Source organism: Populus alba, chromosome 8 (assembly GCF_005239225.2).
Source record: "Populus alba chromosome 8, ASM523922v2, whole genome shotgun sequence".
In the NCBI taxonomy this organism is placed as follows: Eukaryota; Viridiplantae; Streptophyta; class Magnoliopsida; order Malpighiales; family Salicaceae; genus Populus; species Populus alba.
In genome coordinates, this window is record NC_133291.1 from 19045647 (window position 1) to 19066268 (window position 20622).

Genomic DNA, 20622 nt, shown 5'->3' on the forward strand with positions numbered 1-20622 from the left:
TATTTCAAGAGTTCATATGTTCACATTCAAGTTTCCCACATTTTACATCATCATACCATGAAATTGTTACTAGCATATAAGTCATTTTAGCCTAGGAGGCATATTGTAGAAATTGGCAGCGAAAACTGGTTCACTGCAGGCTGCCAATTTAGCAACGAAGCTGGTTTTCTGCAGGTGGCCAATTCGTCAGTGAAAACTGGTTCGCTGAAGGCTGCCAATTCGTTAGCGAAAACTGGTTCGCTACAGGTTGCTGATTCGGCAGCGAAAACTGGTTCACTGCAGATAGCTTAATTTCTGCAGCGAATGCTAATTCGCTGCAGTCGACACAACATCGACAACGAATCACAATTTCGCTGCAGACAACTCAGTTTCAGCAGCGAATGTTAATTTGCTGCAGACGACTCAGTTTCGTTAGCGAATCATAAATTCGCTGTAGAACACGTCATTCGGTAGCGAATGCTAATTCGCTGTGGACGACACAACTTCAGCAGCGAATCCCAATTTCGCTGCAGAACACACGATTCGGCAGCGAATGTTAATTCGCTGCAGACGACACAGTTTCGGCAGTGAATGTTAATTCGCTGTAGAAACTCAGTTTTGTCAGCGAATCACAAATTCGCTGCAGAACATGTCATTCGGCAGAGAATGCTAATTTGCTGCGGACGACACAACTTCGGCAGCGAATCACAATTTCGCTGTAGAACACACGATTCGGTAGCGAATGTTAATTCGCTGCAGCCAACACAATTTCGGCAGCGAATCACAAGTTTCGCTGCTGAAACTCACATTTTTGGCAAGAACACACACCTCACATGCTGTAACAATTCCAGGATATCAACTGTCATCAATTTCAGCATATACTCTTTCAACAATTTCCAGCAGGACACACACATTCAAACCATCAATTTCAACACATAATCCTTCCATACTTCCAGCAGAACACACACACATGCATGCTGGCCAACCCTATAGTTAAGGCCAACTCTCTACCATAATTTGTTATTTCCATTTTATTTACTTTTCTTTGTTAGATGTTCTAGGAATTTGGCCTCATTTCATTTTTGTTTCATTATCCTCTTAGTTAATTTCAGTTTCCTTCATAGCTAGCTTAGGTCATAGATCAATTTTTTCTTAGGGTCTTCTTCTTCATTTTCGGTTTTGGGTCTTAAGGAGAAGAGGAAGGGAGTTTCATGACCCATACCTTTCGAATCTAACTAATTTTGAGGAAGGTTTGACACTATTCTTTCTCTTCTCCTGCTGGTTCTCCTCCTTCTTCTTCCTCTCACGTTTTCTAGCTGCTGGTTCTTCCTCCTTTTAGGCAACTGTCAAATCTTCTCTCAAGGTCTCATCTTTCCCTCACACGTTCACAAGGCACTCTCTACTGGTTTGGTTTAGGTTTATGTTGGGAAAGAAGAGGGGAAGAACGACATGCAGCTGCTGGAGACAGCTTTGGGAAAAGGATGGGTCATCCTCTCTCTCTCTTCCTTGTATTTATACTCCCCATTAAATGAGGTGGGTTGTTTGGGGTTGGTTTAGATATGTTCTATCCTTGTCTTGGGTCTATCTAAAACCGGTTTTAACTATCCTCCCAGCTTTGCGTCGCTATCGATCGATAAATCGGCAGCAAAAATTGCGTCGCTGCCGATCCAGAAATCGGTAGCGGAAACTGCGTCGCTGGCGATCCAGAAATCAGCAGCGGAAACTGCGTCGCTGCTGATTTCTGCATCGGCAGCGAAAACTGCGTCCGCTGCGAATATATATATATATATATATATATATATAATAATATATATATATATATATATATATATATATATTTCTTTTCTTTTGGGTGTTTACATTTGGGGACAACCCCCAAACTTGACTACTTCCTAAAATGCAGTTATTGGCACTCCCCCCATTAACCAAGGCTGCCTCCTCCATACACTAAATGAATCTTTCGCTTAACTAGTACCTAACCAAAGATGATTTGCTAATTCTAAAAACTCTTTTCTTTCCCGTGATTGGATCCATTGAAAACACAAATATTTGTTATGTGATGACTTGAGGAACTTGCCATTTCTACACACTTATATATTTGATGAATGTATGGGTTGAGTATAAATAAAGGGAAGGAAGAGAAAAAATTATAGATGAGAAATTGAAAATGCAATCATACCACCTATATGTAGGCCAGATGTAGTCTCACACACTCTCTCTCTCTATTTTTATTTATTTATTTATTTTGAAAAAGCATGTGTATGTACATGTAGTTGTGATTGTGGCTCACATCTTACCTTGGTTTTACATCCAAGAACAACTTAAATGCCCTCTATGGGTCGGGGATAGGCTTCCCATCCAGTTTTCTTAAAACTGGCAAATAGAGTCTTTTTTTAGTCAAATTCCCAAGACTAAGTCGAGCATGTTTTTTATGGAATTGTGGCCATAAACCATAAATTGCACAATGCACATCTCCACTAGGGTGCATCTCAAAAGTCAATAGAAGATTATCTAAAGACCCTTTACTCAGGCCATCCTTAATGAATTGTATTTTATCTTCACGGTTTACAAATATCATTCATAAAGAACGACATGTCGCATTACAAGTCCATCTGGCACATCTGTGACAAACTTTCAGTCATTTTGCACGACGTTTCTTCACAAAAGTGCTTTTATCTGTTTCAAGCATGAATGAAATGAAAGAATTGGAGGACTCACCTGATAATCAAACCTTTGCTTCAATTAGCCAGAGAATATCTTCAAGAATTCCATGATTCATTAATAACCTCAATCATGCACATCTAGCAAGGTAAATTTTTGTAATCGCATTTTGAGGTAGAGCGGGAAAATATTTTTTTAATTTTTCAAGAGTGGTGTCCATTTTGAAATGAGAATTGGAGGAGGGATTCAAAGAAAGGGGAAAGAGCAAAGAATTGCACAAATATATACATAGATATCAGTTATAATGGGAAACTGAAAGAACCAACTTAAGAGTATTGGAATATCGTTATTCACCATTTGACCGGGGTGAGAGAGACTACCAAAACAAAAGTCACACCAAAAAGAAACATAAAAACAATGTGAGAAAATGAATCAATCTTTATATACAGGATCTCCCAATTCAATAGAGTCATGTACAACTGAAATGTTATCAAAGTAAACTTTCAAACAATGTCCATTTACCTTGAAAACATTGTCATTCTTTGGATTCTCGATATCATAGGCTCCATATGGATACACATGTTTCACGATAAAAGGACCGCTCCATCTTGATCTTAGTTTTCTGGGAAATAAATGGAGTCGAGAATTATAAAGCAAGACTTTTTGACCAACATTAAATGTTTTTCTTAGTATTTTCTTGTCATGAAACTCTTTGATTCTTACTTTATGAATTCTTGAATTTTCATATGCATCCTTTCTTATTTCCTCAAGCTCATTTATTTGTAATTTTCGCAACTGACTAGCATCATTAAGGTTTGAATTGAAAGCTTTAATAGCCCAATAAGCTTTATGTTCAAGTTCTACAGGCAAGTGACAAGGTTTTCCATAGACTAGTCTATAAGGTGACATGCCTAAAGATGTTTTATAAGCAGTTCGATAAGCCCAAAGTGCATCATTAAGTCTTAAAGACCAGTCTTTTCGATTAGGGTTCATCGTTTTCTCCAAGATTTGTTTGATCTCCCTATTAGCAAGTTCTACCTGTCCATTTGTCTGAGGGTGATAAGGGGTGGCAACTTTATGTGTGATTCCATATTTCTTCATTAAAGACTCAAATGGCTTGTTGTAGAAATGTGTTCCACCATCACTTATCATGGCTCGAGGGATTCCAAATCGACTTAAAATGCTTTCTTGCAAAAGTACCAAATGGACATGTGAAAGTAGTCTTCTCTTGATCTTCTAATGCAATTTCAATTTGGTTGTAACCTGAATAGCCATCTAGGAAACAATAAAATTCATGACATCCAACTCTTTCTAGGATTTGATCCATGAAAGGTAAAGGGAAATGATCTTTCCTAGTCATTGAATTAAGTTTCCTATAGTCAATGCACATGCGCTAACCAGTAATAATCCTAGTTGGAATTACCTCATTTTTCTCATTTGTTATCACAATGACTCCAAAAATTTTGGGTACAACTAGGGTAGGACTTACCCATTTGCTGTCAGAAAGAGGATAAATGATTCCATTATCTAGGACTTTATTTTTCACTACTTCTTTCATATTAGGATTAAGCCTTCGTTGCATTTCTCTAAAGGGTTTGGCATTTTCCTCCAAATAAATCATGTGTGCAAATCAAAGGGCTAATTCCTTTTTATGTCAGCTATGGTCATCCTAATGCATTTTTGTGCATTTTTCAGAGTTTGTAAATAACTTATCTTCTTGATCTGCTTTAAAGTTTAGAAGAGATTATTACTGGAAAAGTTTCATTTTCTCCCAAAAATGAGTATTTGAGATTGAATAGTAATGGCTTCAAATCAGGTTTTGGTGGTTGAACACTTAAATGTATGGACTCAATTGATCGTGGTGGAAATTCTTCAATTTGTGGTCTCCAATTACATGCCTTTGCTTCTTCCTGAAAATAGACCATTTGCAACTCGTCAGGTTCATCAATCTCAGTTTCACTGGAAGTGTTTTGAAATTGATCATGAACTAATTTTTCAATAAAGTCTACTTCTTGTAAATCATTATCATCTCCAGGTTGCTTGCAAATGTTGAAAAATATTCATTCTCCAATGTCATGTTTTCTTAAATGATAGCTTCATCAGTCCATTCCTACAATTAATCAATGCATTAGAAGTTGCAAGAAATGGACGTCCAAAAATAACAGGAATTGAATTACATGCTTGAACAGGTTATGTATCTAAGACAACAAAATCTACAGGGTAAATGAATTTATCAACTTGTACTAACACATCCTAAAACTATTCTCTAGGCACTTTTACAGATCTATCAACAAGTAAAAAGTTACTGATACGGTTCAACCCTGTGATACGACCCAAGTAAGGTTAGATTCAGATTTTGGTGTAAAAAGCACAACAATCCAAGTTTACGGCAACAATCATAATTCTCAGTCCGACCGTTGGATCGGGCTAATATTTTATGTGGACTCTCCATACATGTTTTACTACCTTAGGTTAAAAATTCAGGTCAATCAAAGTTTAGGAAGGCACCACAATACTCGTCAACAAAGGCTTTATGAATTTTGTTATTTACTTCCATTTGACTTATGGACTTCATATTTGGTTAGGATTCTTTTCCTACATGGATGTGGCAACTGGTTTTGGGAATTTCCTAGTTCCACAAGGATCTTTAATGAGCTACAATATAATCTACAAGTGTGGCAAGGATTCATTAATGTTTAAGAATCCTTTTCTTATAAGGATTCCTTATTCATCTAAGCTACAAAGGAAATAAGGGCTGGTGGTATTTAATGACATATTAGTTATTTTTATTATTTTCTTTCATGTTTGGGCTTAATTAAAGTTTTGTTTTAAGCTAGGGTCCAAGGCTTGTTTGGATCAAGTTATGGGTTTTTCAGTTTAGGGTTTTAGGCTAGTTTTGAGTGGACCTCATATAAGTCCACATAAGGGCTCCATTAGGGTTAATTTTTCAAGAACTATTTAAACTCATGTAAGCCAAAATTTTGGCAGCTTTGATGATTATTATTCTGAATTTTTCAGTTTTAACATGTGAGAGTGATTCTTGCATTCTTCAGTTCTTGAACGAACTGAATTTGACTTATCGAAGATTAACTGGCTTCATGGCATCATTCTACTCATTCCAATAGTGTTGGTGCCTTGGGACATGTTTCCATTGTGTCACGCTCCTATCTCACCTATTTCGGCTTTTCGGGATCAAATCTCAATCTTGATTGTGGGTTGCATGACCATGTGATCATAATGTTCACATCACCAATCATAACCCATACTCGCAAACATACAACCCTATTATTTTCGTTAAGTTTTTCAGTGTTCCCTTAAGTTTTTCAGTGTTTGCATCCATCTTCTTGTACTTCATGTCTGCGTCATCTAAGCAAAAAAAAAATTATATTTCATCTTGTTACTGTCTCTAATCATATCAGTATATTAAAAATAAGAGACTCATCTAAAATATCAACGTTTACCCTAAAAAGGAGATTTACGTCTGATTTACCAAAAAAACAAAATTATGGACATAATCCATATTTGTTTGATATTTAAAACTTTTTTGACATCGGTCCTTTTCTATAAAAAGAGACGTGTCGACAAACAATATTTGTTTATAAAAACAAATATTTTGATGTCATTAAAAAAATAGGTATAACTATTCTTGAGAAGTTGGGCTTTGCACCCACGACCGATAATATGATAAGATGGGTGTTGGACCCACGTCGTTTTTTTTATATTTATTTTTTTGTTTTATTTTTCTTTTACATGCAAGAAAATTTATATACAAAATAAAAAAATGTTAGAAATCTCAAAAAAAAATTACCTGAGTGCCACTGTATAGGTAAAAGACTAAAATACCCTCGGATTTCTCAAAAAAATTACGAAAATGCCACTGGTGGTGCGTGTGGCTCACGCGCGGTTACTGTTGGTGGCGGCAAAATTTTTCGACGAGATTTCTGGCCCACCGATGGTCGATCCTGGTAGATCTGAGGTCGAGGATTCTGATGGTGGTGGTTTTGATGGCCGTTGATGGGTGATGAGGGAGAATCGACGATTTGAAGCTTCGGTGGCCAGCGACGATCGCGACCTTTTTTTGGCCAGATGAGGCGGCGAAAACGCTGAAAAAGGCTGGGGTTTTGGTTTTTAGGAGGTTAGCGACCTTTCTGTGGTGTTTTGGAGGCTTGAGACGGCCGAAGATGGGAGATCGGAGGAGAGAGTCGCCGGCGAGAGGAGAGAGAGGCTCTCGGTTATACTACGGTGTGAACACTAGCACGGTACACCGGTGCAGCTGAAACCTGTGGGCCGTTGGATCTCTGATGAAAAGATCGTGCAGCTGTGATTGGCTCGATCTGCAGGTTGATCGGACGGTCCGGATGAGCAGAGGTTTGATCTGGTATGGCGCAGTGCACCGAAATCTCGGTACACCGGGTGACGTGGCACAACGGGATCAAAGCTTAGATTATTTCAAGGGCTGAGATGTGTTTGAGTTTTAATCTAGTGTGGTAAGCCCTATTGTATCCTATTAAATCAAAAACCCAGAACTAACACTATTGAATCCAACGGTTGGGATATGTTTGGAAGTTTTCAAATTGTTTTTTTAAAAAAAACAATATCCTACTCGCGTGAAGAAAAACTAAAAAAAAAATATAAATAGTTGCAAATCAATTCTTTCTCTTCTTTTCTGCCTCTCTTCCTTTGGCTCTCGTGGCTATTTATAGCCAATGAGCAGGGGACAACAAGCATCTACCTTAAATAAAAAATTGTATCAACCCAACTGCTCCTTCATAATGCAAACTCCTCCGCTAACAAATTTTATTTTTGTATTATTGATTTTGTTTTATTATATATAATAATAAATATTTATATAGGTAAAATTAAAAATTCAAATCAGTATTAGAAAAAGCTCGTTTCAACCGTAAAAAAAGAAATGGAATACCAAAAAACATTTGATGGGTATTAACCCTGTGAACCGGGTTTCGATTGAAAATGACGGTTTTTGACCCGAAACAGCCCGAAACTCATTTTTTACCCTGGTCGACATGGTTTGACCCGTATTGACCCGGTGAACCGGGTTTTGGTCGGAAATGACGGTTTTGACCCGAAATAGCCCGAAACTCATTTTTTACCCTGGTCGACATGGTTTGACCCGTATTGACCCAGTGAACTCGGTTTTGGTCGGAAATGATGGTTGTGACCCAAAACAACCTGAAACTCATTTTTTACCCTGGTCGACATGGTTTGACCCGGTGGACTTGGTTTTGATGGAAAGATGTGGTTGACTCGAGAAAATATTATTTTTGAATTTTAAACTTTTTCTTAATTTTTTTGGGTTTTATAAATAATAATAGAAATAAAATAACATTCAAGAAAATCTTGGTGAATCCAAAATTGGGTTACAACAATTGCCCCCTCTTTACAATGCTTACGGTGCAAAGGTATTGGAAAATTCATTTTCTTTTGACTTTGCATAGTAAGTTTTGTAAAGAAAAACGATGGCAGTGTTGAAAAATACACAGATTTTTCAGTTGGTCTAATTCTTATGAGCGACCTGCCCAAGTGAAAAACATGAAAGTGTTTTCAATATTGATTTTGTGAAATACATGAAAGTGATTTCAACATTGGTTTTATTTTCCAGGTGACTACCCCGATGATAAAATACGAGAAAACTCGTAAGTGGTCTAATTGTTCTAGGCGACCTGCCCAATGATAAAATGCGAAGAAAATCGCAAGTGGTCTAATTGTTCCAGGCGACTTGCTCGATAATAAATGCGAGGAAACTCGCAAGTGGTCTAATTGTTCTAGGCGACCTACCCGATAGCGAAATACTTGAAAGTGAATGATCTTCAGGGTTGATGAAAACTTCTAAAGGAAGTCATACCTGTATGGTTGAGATCTGATTTGTAAATCGATCTTAGAGATGATGAAAGCTTCTTAAGAAAGTCTTATATGTATGGCTGAGATCTGATTTGCAAATCGATCTCAAAGATTATGAAAGCTTCTTAAGAAAGTATTATATGTACGGCTGAGATTTAAGCTTCTATTCAAAATGATGGCAGGAGCAAATTCCCTATAAATCACGCAGTATTTGGAAAAAGACATCAACTTCTCGCATTTTCAATACTCTCAAAGTTCTTAACTTTTTGAAGTTTTAACCATGTCTTCCTCTTCTTTCAATGCTAATCCAAACCTTGTTCCTGTGGCAGAGCCTGTAGTTTGGCGTACTACCTTTGAAGTGAATGGTCGTCCAGTTATAATAGAGGATACTATAATGGATGATGAAGATACCGTTGTAGTTGTGGCTAGAGACATGACCCTTCCTCGTGATGAAATGATGCTGGCAACGAGGACTGATATTGAAGCAGTGAATCAATCACTTGCTCTCAGTATCAGAGCTACTTCGTCTTTGGTGAACGTTGCAGAGCGTCTTCATGCTAGAAGGCTTGAGTTGAATACTCAAATTCCTGAGCTCCATAATCAGATTGAGAATTTAAGGAAAAGACTCTGTGATGAGACGTCACAGAAACGAATTGGAGAGGAGAAACCAAGAGCTCAATGCTCGTGTTGAATTTTGGAGGGACTATGTTCATACATGACACCTCGAGTTCGAGGAACAGATGGAGCGCATAATTTACCAATTTGAGGAATTTCGAGTAATGATGGATCATCAAAATGAAAATATCCCTAATCGTCCTCGCAGTGTTTAACGTTTGTACTTGTAAACCATTTGCCCATGAATAAAAATCCATATTTCTCGTCTTTATTCATGAATTTTTCTTTTATGGAATTTCCATATTTGATATGATTTAAAAGAACTTCATTTCATCTGAGTCTTGTTGTGTGAGATATCTGCAAAACAAAATATGTGATGCTTGTGAAGTGAGATGATATGCAATGCATCTTACCTGTTTTTGAAATATAGATCCCCGTTCATCTTGTTTTAGGGTCTTGACTTTTAGTGAGCTCTTTTGATTCACGCGTCCTTCAAGTCTACTCAAGCCGACCCATGTTGTTTATTTTTCTAAGATAAGCTTTGTTTGAGTTTCCCAACAGTCACTGCACTTTTCTCTATTGGTAACTTCACTGATAGAATTAGCTTCTCCCTGGCCCGACATTGTTCTATAGGCAACATTCCCCTTATTGAAGATTCTTTAATCAATTCATATGGTCAATATATATGGATTATCCCGCTTCACCTGGGATTTCATATACATATCTCTTACCGCAGATGTATCAGTTATCTTGTTGTGTAACTAATCATATTGTGAGAGTCAACAATCTCCTTTCATAGATACTGCAAATCATACTATTTCAGTCCTCATGCTGGAAGAAGTCCATAGTTATATCATGTGTATTTTCCACAAGGGAAGCAAATTTCTTTGTGCTATTAAGGATCTGGTAACTGCTTCTCTACCCCCAGGGAGAATTAACTACCTCATTTAATTTCCTCATTTGCTCTTGTTGTCATTGGAATCTCTAATTTTCTAACGGTGCTTCGTAGTGTGCCACATATTCATTTTTCTTACAAAGAAAACCTTTTTCAAAAATGATTTTTCAAAAGATCTGTTTTGTTCTCGAAAACTGAAACTCTCAATGTCTGTTTATAACAATGTTCAGGCAACTCTGGGCTTTATGTCAAGTCTCTTAGTAAAAGTAATCTAAGATGAAGGTAAGTGATGAGATGACCTTCTGCTTTAGTTTTCAAAGTGTTCAAGTGATTGCTTGAAGGTATTTTCAGAGAAAAGAAACAATGTGCCTTTTATTTTTAGAAACACTCTTTTTAACAGCATGAATAATAACGAGTAATTATTTGCTACGCCATGACTCTTCATGGAAAAGTCTCTTATATTTTGAGAACGCTGTTTATTGATCCAGGTTGCTTACTTGATTAGAAAGGACTTCAAAGGCACGTAATGTATTTTATTGCTCAAGGCTATAAAAGAAAGAGTATTCCATAAGCTCAAAAAAGTGTTTAAGGACTTATAAACTATAGATCACTATTATCTTGTCTTGGCATTTTCTTTCGCTACCTTGACAACAAAAATGATACTAAATATTCCAAATGAGGAACTTCTGTTTTCTTTTGTTACTCCCATATTTTTCAGGAATTCTCTCAATTGTTTGGAGTTTTATTGAATTCTTTGTTGTCAGACTTTCTTTGTAAGCTCACATGCCTTTAAGACAATTTTCTTAATCATATTTCTCTTTTTGCCCCCTAGTGTAGGGTGTGATCTTAGTTAAGGTTCTTGTGAAAGAAAAGGCTTTAAATAGACTCGGCTCAAATTGGGACTGCAAAGGATAATTTTAAAGAAAGTGAAAGGAATATCAAAGATGGCCTTTCCTCATTTCAAATAAGATCAGTTAAAACCAATAAACTTTGTCCACATCCAGTGTAATGCTTTGGATTTGTAAGATACTATGTTTTGGAGTCCATGACAAACTAATGTACTACCAACCATTATTCATGCTGATAAAATGTGGATCCAAGACATAATTTGGGTGATAGTTGTTCCAATTGCTTGTTTTTGACTTGTTTGGTCATCTTTTTCAAAGGAATTGCTCTGAACATTATTCCAAACAAAACATTGATTTATTTAATTGAAATCACAAACAAAATCAGTTCTTTTAAAACCTCATTTAAGAAGAATGGATTCTCCTATAAAAAAGTTTGAAAGATCAAATTATTGAGCCATTGAGATCATACATGAGTTTTTTGGTGAGGTATAATGCAAAGAGAATTTCCTGGCCAAAACTTCATTGATTTGATTGGATGAAACCATCATACATAATACTTTTTCACAGAATCAGAGTTCACAGGCCTAGGTAAATCATCTCCATCCATCCTAGTTAACAACAAAGCCCCTTCAGAGAATGCTTTCTTCACTACATATGGGCCTTCATAGTTTGGTGCCCACTTGCTTCGGTCTTCACCTGGTAATGGCAAGATTTTTCGTAGTACAAGATCCCCTTCCTTGAATTCTCTTGGTCGAACTTTTCGGTCATATGCTTTGGCCATCCTTCTTTGGTACAGCTGGTGATGACAAATTGCAGCCAACCTCTTCTCACTTATCATGTTTAGCTGCTCATATCTCACTTTAGCCCATTCAGCTTCTTCTAGTTCAGATTCTATTAGTACTCTCTGTCGCACCCGACATCGCGGCGGCCTTAAAAAATTAAATCTTTGAAAGAACAGATTTCTGGCATCCTGTTCTTTAATGGGGAAGTGTCTTGTTTAAGAAGTCGCCACCTAGTATTATGGTCACTAGGAACCCTAACTAGTCAACAGAGATTCTATGGTTCGGGACTAGTTACGTAAAATGAAAGATATTATCACCCCTTAAACGTCCTGCCTGAGGCAAGATGCATTGCTAGTTTCGTCTTAAATTTATAAATGTTTATTAGTTTACGCTATGATAATTTGCTTATAATATTCCTGACTTTGACGTTAGTGAATATTCAACTACGGATACTTCCAACTTTGGTGTTGGTAAATATCACGTAGCTATAAAATAAATTAGATCAATATTTTTTTATTCCCGACTTTGGCGCTAGTGAATAAATAAATAGAAAATAAATTTATTTTTACGCATGCACGTATTTTTTTATTTTTCTAGCTAAATAAAATAAAAGTACCAACGAATAAAAATAATATAAATTTAAACCGATATTTTTTTTATTCCCGACTCTGGCGTCAGTGAATAAACCAATAACTTTACATTATTTTTATTCGTGCATACATATTTTTTTTTATACCTTTTTATTTTTTTGTTTTTTTTTTATTTTTTATTATTTATGTAGCCCGGCCTCAAAACAAAAAAAAAAGGGTCAGGTCACTGGTCCAAAGCAGTGACCCGGTGTGGCCACTGTTGCATGCATGCGTGAACAATTCACGCATGCAAGCAACAATAATATGCTAATTAATTTTTAGCAAAATAGGGGAAAAAAGGAGAAACTCACCTGGCGTTGCTGTGACTTGGAGGTGAAGTCGAAGACGTTGGCGATGAAGATATTAGGCTGGTCTAACGGACTCTCTCTGCTCTGCTTCTTCCTGTTTTTTACTTTCTCTCTCGGAGTCTGCCTGATGCTGGAGCTTGATGACGAAGACGATGGCGAAGGTATGCTGGTTTTCCAAAGCTACCTTCTCTCCTTCTTTGTTTCTGTCTCTGTTGTATGCTCCTGTGGTTTCTTTTTTTTTTTTGTTTGTTCTCCTCAGTCTTTTTATTCTCTGTTTTGTGTCTTCAGTCCAATCTCTCCTAGTCTCCTGTTTGTGTCAGCCCTGCCTCTACTGAAAAGAGATGGTTGCGTGTTGTTGCTATGGTTGATGCATGCTAGCTGGGGCTGCTGTTGCTGATCCAGGAGGAAGGGGCTGCGACTAACAGTTTGTTCGTGAACTCCCTTCCTGCGAGGAGGTCTTGGCAAAGAGATGGCCATTGATGGGGAAGGTAGAACAAGAGTGTAGTTTTTCTTGTTTGAGGGGGGAAGGAGCAGCGTGTGCAGTTTGCTGGAATTGCTGGAGTTCTTTTGCTACTGCTAGCTGGAAGAGGCGCGCCTTGCTGGTTGCTGATGCATGCTCACAATGCATGGAGGGGCTGAGATGACGGATGATGGTTAATGGGGAGAGTGAGAGCGGGGAGGATGAAAAAGGAAAATTAAGGCCGAGGAGGGGGAAGGTATGGCTGGTTTCAGACCAGGGAAGAACAGAGGAAAAAAGCTGGGGGGAGGGGGCAGCAGCGGCTAGTCTAGGATTCTGCCGCGCCCCCTCCCTTTTTTTTTTAAATGTCTTTCTTCTTTTTTTTAGGGTTTCGGGTAATCTGGTTTTCTCTTGGGGTTTTATTTTCTTTTAGGGTTTCTCTCTCTAATTTCCTCCTCCTTTTTGCATAGACTGGGATCAGTATTTATAGTGCAAGCGTCCCATCACTTGTAAGAAGTAAAGTCTCAATCAAACTCATTCTCCTTTTTTTTTTTAAGTTCGAATTAGAATCGAATTCGAAATCAGACAACTATCATTATCTTGAAGGTAAGGATTATCTTGAAGATAAGGATTATTTCAAAAGTAAGGATAATCTCAAAGATAAGGATAGAATGGCAAAAGCACATTATAGTCCTTAATTTTCACGCAAGTTGACAAATCACACTTTTCATCGAAATAAGTCTATGATCTTTTAATTTTATAGTTTAAACCCTGTAAAAATTAAATTAAAAGCCAATGGGCCAAAATTGGGTTATGACACTCTCAAAGAAGGAATTTCTACTTCCAAAGGCATCACCGCCTCCATCCCAAATACTAATGAATAAGGTGTAGCTCCAGTGGATGTCCTTACTGCTGTACGATATGCATGCAGAGCAAAGGGAAGCATCTCATGCCAATCCTTATAAGTGACTACCATCTTCTGGATAATCTTCTTGATATTCTTGTTTGCAGCTTCGACAACACCATTCATCTATGGTCTGTAAGGAGACGAGTTTGAATGTTTAATTTTCCACTTCACACACAATTCTGTGATTATTTTTCCATTAAAATTTTGGGCGTTGTCGGTCACTATCTTCTCAGGTGAACCATACCGACATATCAAATCTTTCTCAATGAAGCACTTGACCACTTTTTGAGTTACATGAGCATAAGAACTGGCCTCCACCCACTTTGTGAAGTAATCAATGGCTACTAAGATAAATTGATGCTTATTGCTGGCCTTTGGGTTAATTGGCCCAATCACATCTATTCCCTACATTGCAAATGGCCATGGTGATGTCATATTAAACAGAGGAGCTGGAGGTGCATTTATTTTGTCACTGTACACTTGACATTTATGGCATTTTCTGACATAATCGATGCAATCTTTCTCCATGGTCATCCAGAAGTACCTAGATCGTTGTATTTGTCTAGCCATCATGTGCCCACTTGCATGAGTTGCACAAATTCCTTCATGAATTTCTTGCAATGCTACCTTAGCTTCGATTTCATCTAGACATCTTAGTAAAGTTCCATTGAATGATCTTTTATATAGAATTTCTCCATCTAGGTAAAATTCCATGGCTAACCTTCTCAAGGTCTTCATATCTGATTTAGATGCCCCCACGGGATATTCTTGATATTGGATAAATCGCTTGATGTCATAAAACCATGGGTTCCCATCTATTTCTCCTTCAACTGAACAACAATGAGCTGGAAAATTTTTAATCTCAATGTGGATTGGTTATACACTGATTCCGTAATCAATTTTGGCCATAGAAGCTAAGGTTGCCAAAGCATTAGCAAACTGGTTTTTGTCTCTTCCCATATGGGTAAAATCTATCTCATCAAAGCCCTTAGTCAGTTTTGAGAGATATTGTTGATATGGGATCAATTTTTCTTCTTTGGTCTGCCATTCTCCTTTCACTTGACAGATTATTAACATTGAATCCCCATAGACATCAAGCTTCTTTATTTTCATCTCTAAAGCAACTTCTAACCCAAGGATACAAGCCTCATATTCAGCAGTATTGTTAGTACATTCAAATTGTAGTTTGATTGAGATGGGATATTGCTTATGGTCAGGTGAGATTATCACAACCCCTGCTCCATTACCAGATACATTCCCTGCCCCATCAAAATACATAATCCACCAATCATTCTTCTCTTTGTCTTCTTCTACTATCAACACATCCTCATCCGGGAAGTCAAAGTTCAAAGGCTCATAATCTTTGATAGCATTATTTACCAAATGATCAGCAATTACACTTCCTTTTACGGATTTTCTTGTCTTGTATACAATGTCATACTCGGCCAACATTACTTGCCACCTTGCTATTCGACTTGACAAGTAAGGTTTCTCAAAGATGTATTTAAGAGGATCCATTTTTGAGATCAACCAGGTGGTATAATACAACATATATTGTCGAAGACGCTTTGTGCTCCATACAAGAGCACAATATAGCTTCTCAATCATAGTATATCTGGATTCACAATCGGTAAACTTCTTACTCAGATAATAGATAGCTTGCTCCTTTCTTCCAGACTCATCATGTTGTCCCAACACACAACCCATTGCTTCCTCAGTTACTATCAAATACAAGATCAAAGGTCTTCCAGGCACAAGTGGCACTAACAAAGGTGGATTCTGTAAGTATTGCTTTATTTTATCAAAAGCTTCTTGACAATCTTTGTCCCAAGTACCAGGATTCTTTTTTCGAAGTAATCGGAAAATTGGCTCACATGTTGCTATTAACTGAGATATGAATCGTGCAATGTAATTCAAACGTCCCAAGAAACCTCTTACTTCTTTTTTGGTTTTAGGAGCTGGCATAACCTGAATTGCTTTCACTTTATCAGGATCGACCTCTATTCCTTTATTGCTTATCACAAACCCTAGCAACTTTCCAGACTTCACCCCAAATGAGCATTTTGTAGGATTCAATTTCAACTGATACTTCCTTAGTCTATCAAATAATTTTCTTAGAATCTGAACGTGATCTTCTTCATTCTTAGACTTGGCAATCATGTTATCCACATACACTTCAATCTCTTTGTGTATCATATCATGAAAAAGTGTCTCCATTGCCCTTTGATATGTGGCTCCAGCATTCTTTAATCCGAATGGCATCACTTTGTAACAAAATGTTCCCCATGGTGTGACAAAAGTGGTCTTCTCTTTATCTTCTTCAACCATTTTAATCTGGTTATACCCAGAGAATCTGTCCATGAAGGATTAAGTTAAGCTTCTAGCAGCATTGTCTACCAAGACGTCTATGTGAGGCAAAGGAAAATTATCCTTTGGACTAGCTTTGTTTAGATCCCTGAAGTCCACACATACTCTGATTCTGTCATCCTTTTTTGGTACTACCACTATGTTCGATACCCATTAAGGGTATTTAATGACTTCTAGAAAACCAGCATCCCACTGCTTCTTTATCTCTGCCTTGACCTTGAGTACAATATCCGGGCGAGTTCTTCTCAATTTCTGCTTGACAGGTTTACATCCTTCTATCAAAGGCACTCTGTGTACTACAATATCAATGTCTAAACTAGGCATATTTGCATAAGACCAGGCAAACACATCCATATACTCTTGTAGTAATGAGGTTAAACTGCATCTTTCTTCTGTAGTAATCAAAGTTCCAATCTTTAGCTCTCTTTTATCTTGCTCGGTGCCTACATTTATCACCTCTAATTCTTCTTTTGCAGGTTTCCAAGCATGCTCAGACTGTTCTACCTGTCTAGTAAACTCTTTCATATAATCTTCATTCCATTCCTCTTCGTCCATTGCAATCACATCCTTATCAAAGTTTGGCCATTCATTTTCAATGCAATATGTTTATGGATTTATGGAGGATTTGCTTTCAGAATTCCTGAAAGTGGAAGGTGTTTTTAGTGTGAATGCGTATCTTGTAGCCAAACAAAAAAAAAGAAGATAACAATTGTTGAAGAAAATGCAGGATCTCAATATTATTTTAAAAGCTGACTCGATAATTATGAAAAGACCTTATGTTGACATCTTGAGCCAAGATTTCCAACTAGGTACAAAAAACACAAAGCAAACTACAAAGCAAAGCACACAAAGCACATAAAAGCAAATATAAGCAGACGCTTATTCATTACTTCTTGAAAACAACTAGGGCTTCTTCAATCTCCCAATTATGGAATACTTCATCAATCGAAAGCTTTCGCACAAAGGCGTTGATTGGAGCCTCTTCTAAAGAGTGGACAGTTAGCTGAGGTAACGGTTCATCTTCTCTTGTTGTTTCTGGATCATCATTACAATTCCAACCTTTCCCTTCACCTTCCTCTACATTGTTGATATCCATGACAACAAGTTTCTGTCCCAAGACTTCCATCATGTTTTCAGGTTTCATTACATATGCTGACTTTGGGAAAGAAACATGGATGGGTGGGATTACAATGTCTTCTTCTTCTGGTTTTCTTCCTTCCATTCTGGCCAACCTTCTTTCTCACTTAATCCTAGCAACTCTCTGGTGATCATCTTTCTTAGGCTTAAAGCCAAGCCCAAACCTCTGATCAGTAGCCTTAATTTTCATTATGTTGACTCTCTTAAAATTTCCAGCAATTGGATCATTCTGGAATGGTAGCCCATGTTTCAAAAAGCACTTAGCTATCATTCTGGCAGTATTAGAAATCATTGGTCTTTTTAACACCATATTTTTTGGTACCCATTTAGTGTTCACAATCTCGAAGGCATGGAGATTTCCATCTTTGCAATCTTCTGCTTCAATATAAGGGACCAACACATTCCTTATCATGGATAAGGTTTCTTCTGCCTTAACTTTCACTAGAGTACCATTGATAATGTACTTCAGACATTGGTGTAGAGATGATGTCACAGCCCTAGCGGCGTGTATCCATGGCCTTCCTAATAACATGATATACGAAGGATTGATATACATCACTTGTAAGGTTATCAAAAACATCTGAGGCCCTATAAACAATTAAATGTCAATGGTCCATAACACCTGTCTAGGGGAACTATCATACGCTCTAGCTGTCATCGTGCTTGGTCTCATGTAAGTAGCATCAATTGGCATCTCATCTAGCATATGCCTTGGTAGCACATTCAACGTTGAACCATTATCCACAAGCACTTTGCTGATCAAACAGTCTTTACATTTCAAAGTGATGTACAAAGGCTTGTTATGCCCAGTCCCTTCCGGGTCTAGCTCATCTTCTGTGAAGTATAAGTAATTAGAGGCTTGAATTCTTCCCACCAAATGTTCCATCGTATCTTGAGTAATATCCTGCGGCACATATGCTTCATTCAACACCTTTTGCAATGCTTTACGGTGTAACTCAGAACTCAAGATAAGTGACATTAAAGAGATTCTAGCAGGAGTTTTCTTCAACTGATCCACCACACTATACTCACTATGCTTCATCAACTTCAGAAATTCATTAGACTCGTCTTCACTTATAGGTTTGTTCACTTCCATGCCTTTAAAAGCATCAACTATGTCTTTTCCTTTAGCTTTCCTCTGCCTCTCTAATTCTTCTGGTGTAAAACACCCACCACTTCGAGTTAAACCACCGATTTTAGGGTGAAAGATAGGAGTAGGGTTCTTAATGTTGAAAGAATACCCATAATTGTAAGGCATTGTGCCATAACTTCCACTATTTATGCATACAGGCTTGGTCAGGATTAGTTTTGGTGGACCACCCACAGTTGGTTGGAGTCTACAAACTTCTGTTTTTGTCTCCTGACAGCCTATCATCCCCACTTCACTGCTCTCTTCTTCACTCCCTATCCTTATCATGCCAAAAGTCAGCATCCTTTTCACTTCTTGGTGAAATTCTTCACAATCATTAATGTGATGTCCCACCTTGCCATGAAACTTACAGTAGTTATTTCCATTCATCACTGGTTCAAACTCAGATAAATATCCAGACTATACCAGCATACCATACAGTCTTTCCATGGAAACCTTCACAACTCTTTCCTTCTTACCCTCCACTCCTACAACATTCACTCCTCCACTGCTTGCAGCATGATTGGGCAAAGGGTTGGACTTCACATTCGGTGCATCATCAAAAGTTATCCATCTAGCTTTTATTAATTGCAGAAGCTTGTTTTTAAATGCATTACAGCTTTCAATGTTATGCCCATCAACGACAACATGATACTCACATTTCAGATCTGGCTTATACCAATTTGGGTATGGAGGTTGCAGTGGGGTTAAGGGAACAGGGGTTACTTGGCCAATACTCAACAACTTTGAGTACATTTCTCCCAAGGGAAGTGGTAATGGTGGCAGTCGTTCTTGGGTTCTTTGAAAATTCCTTCTTGGAGGATTGACAATCTGGTTACTTTATTGGTCATTTGGTTGGTTTTGTTGGTTGGTGGGGAAAGGTTTAGTGAAGTTTACACTTGCAACTTGTTGGGTAGGTATTTGGAAGTTATAATGATGGTAATTTTTCTTACCCTTATACCCTCCTTCCACATTGTTCACATCGGGATCCTTTTTTTTCCCAGTAAAGCCTTTCTTCTCAGTAGGCTTTGACATTCTCCCCATTCTTATCGCTTGTTCTATTCTCTCAACGATAGTTACAACATCATAGAAATGCTGAGCTGAACTACCCACCAGGTGTTCAAAGTAGGGAGATTTAAAAGTGTTAGAAAACAAAGTGACCATTTCTTTTTCTAATAAAGAGGGTTGCACATGAGATGCTTTTTCACGCCATCTCAAAGCGTATTCTCTTACAATCTCTTTGTTTCCCTTCTCCATGACTAACAAGCTTGACCTGTCCGGGGCTACCTCCATGTTGAATTTATGCTGCTCCATAAAGGCTTTTACCAAATCTTTCCACTTTCTGATCTTAGTATTATCCAGCTTTGTATACCAGCTTAATGCCAATCCAGAAAGACTGTCTTGAAAGAAATGGATGAGAAGTTTCTCATCATTCACTACTTCTGTCATCTTATTGTAGTAAGATTTAAGATGAGTGACTGGGCATTCAGTTCCAGTATACTTGATGAATTCTGGTACCCTAAACTCTTTGGGTACAACTACATTTGGAACTAAACACATTTCTGCAGCATAAACAGGATCATATAAGTCTGCCCCTTCGACTGCCTTCAATCTTTCTTCTAGAGCGGTCAATTTATCATAATCGACATTTTTAGAGAATTTCATCCTTTGTGGGTCATCAGTTGCCAGGTTTACAGTAACTGGCACTTGTGCTGATGGAACATTGGTAGTGAACTGTTGTTCAAATGAAGAGGGATTAGCCCCTAAATTTTGAGACGTGAATACAAAAGGAGCTGCTGGCATAGATACAGATGGAGTTGCAACTGCCGGCTGAGTAGAGGTATCTTCCCCAGACTTGGATACTAGGGTTGCTCGAGTAGACTTGTAAGTCATGCTATATCGTTTTTCATGTTCTCTAACTCTCTTTGATAATGAGCCTCTAGGTGGGCGCTTTCTTCGTTCTCCATTATCTTCCTTCGTAGTCGAGTGTAATGAATTTTATGGCCTCTTGGGGGACCTATATTTCAATTTGAATGAATGCAAGTAAAC

At 37.7% G+C, this 20622-nt stretch overlaps 2 protein-coding genes across 2 annotated transcripts; both read right to left on the reverse strand.

Moving 5' to 3' along the window:
* Positions 1-11401: 11401 nt before the first annotated feature.
* On the reverse strand, positions 11402-17529 carry LOC140955885 (uncharacterized). Its single transcript, XM_073411048.1, has 7 exons — positions 17245-17529; positions 17081-17137; positions 16479-16874; positions 14825-16274; positions 14445-14770; positions 14235-14345; positions 11402-11701 (listed from the first exon to the last, which is right to left on the reverse strand). The coding sequence occupies exons 1-7, from the start codon at positions 17527-17529 to the stop codon at positions 11402-11404; spliced, it is 2925 nt and encodes a 974-aa protein (XP_073267149.1).
* Positions 17530-17547: 18 nt separating this feature from the next.
* On the reverse strand, positions 17548-20238 carry LOC140955886 (uncharacterized). Its single transcript, XM_073411049.1, has 6 exons — positions 19807-20238; positions 19527-19668; positions 19053-19331; positions 18081-18965; positions 17767-17966; positions 17548-17673 (listed from the first exon to the last, which is right to left on the reverse strand). Exons 1-6 carry the CDS (start codon positions 20236-20238, stop codon positions 17548-17550), a joined length of 2064 nt encoding a protein of 687 aa, XP_073267150.1.
* Between the last annotated feature and the right edge of the window lie 384 nt (positions 20239-20622).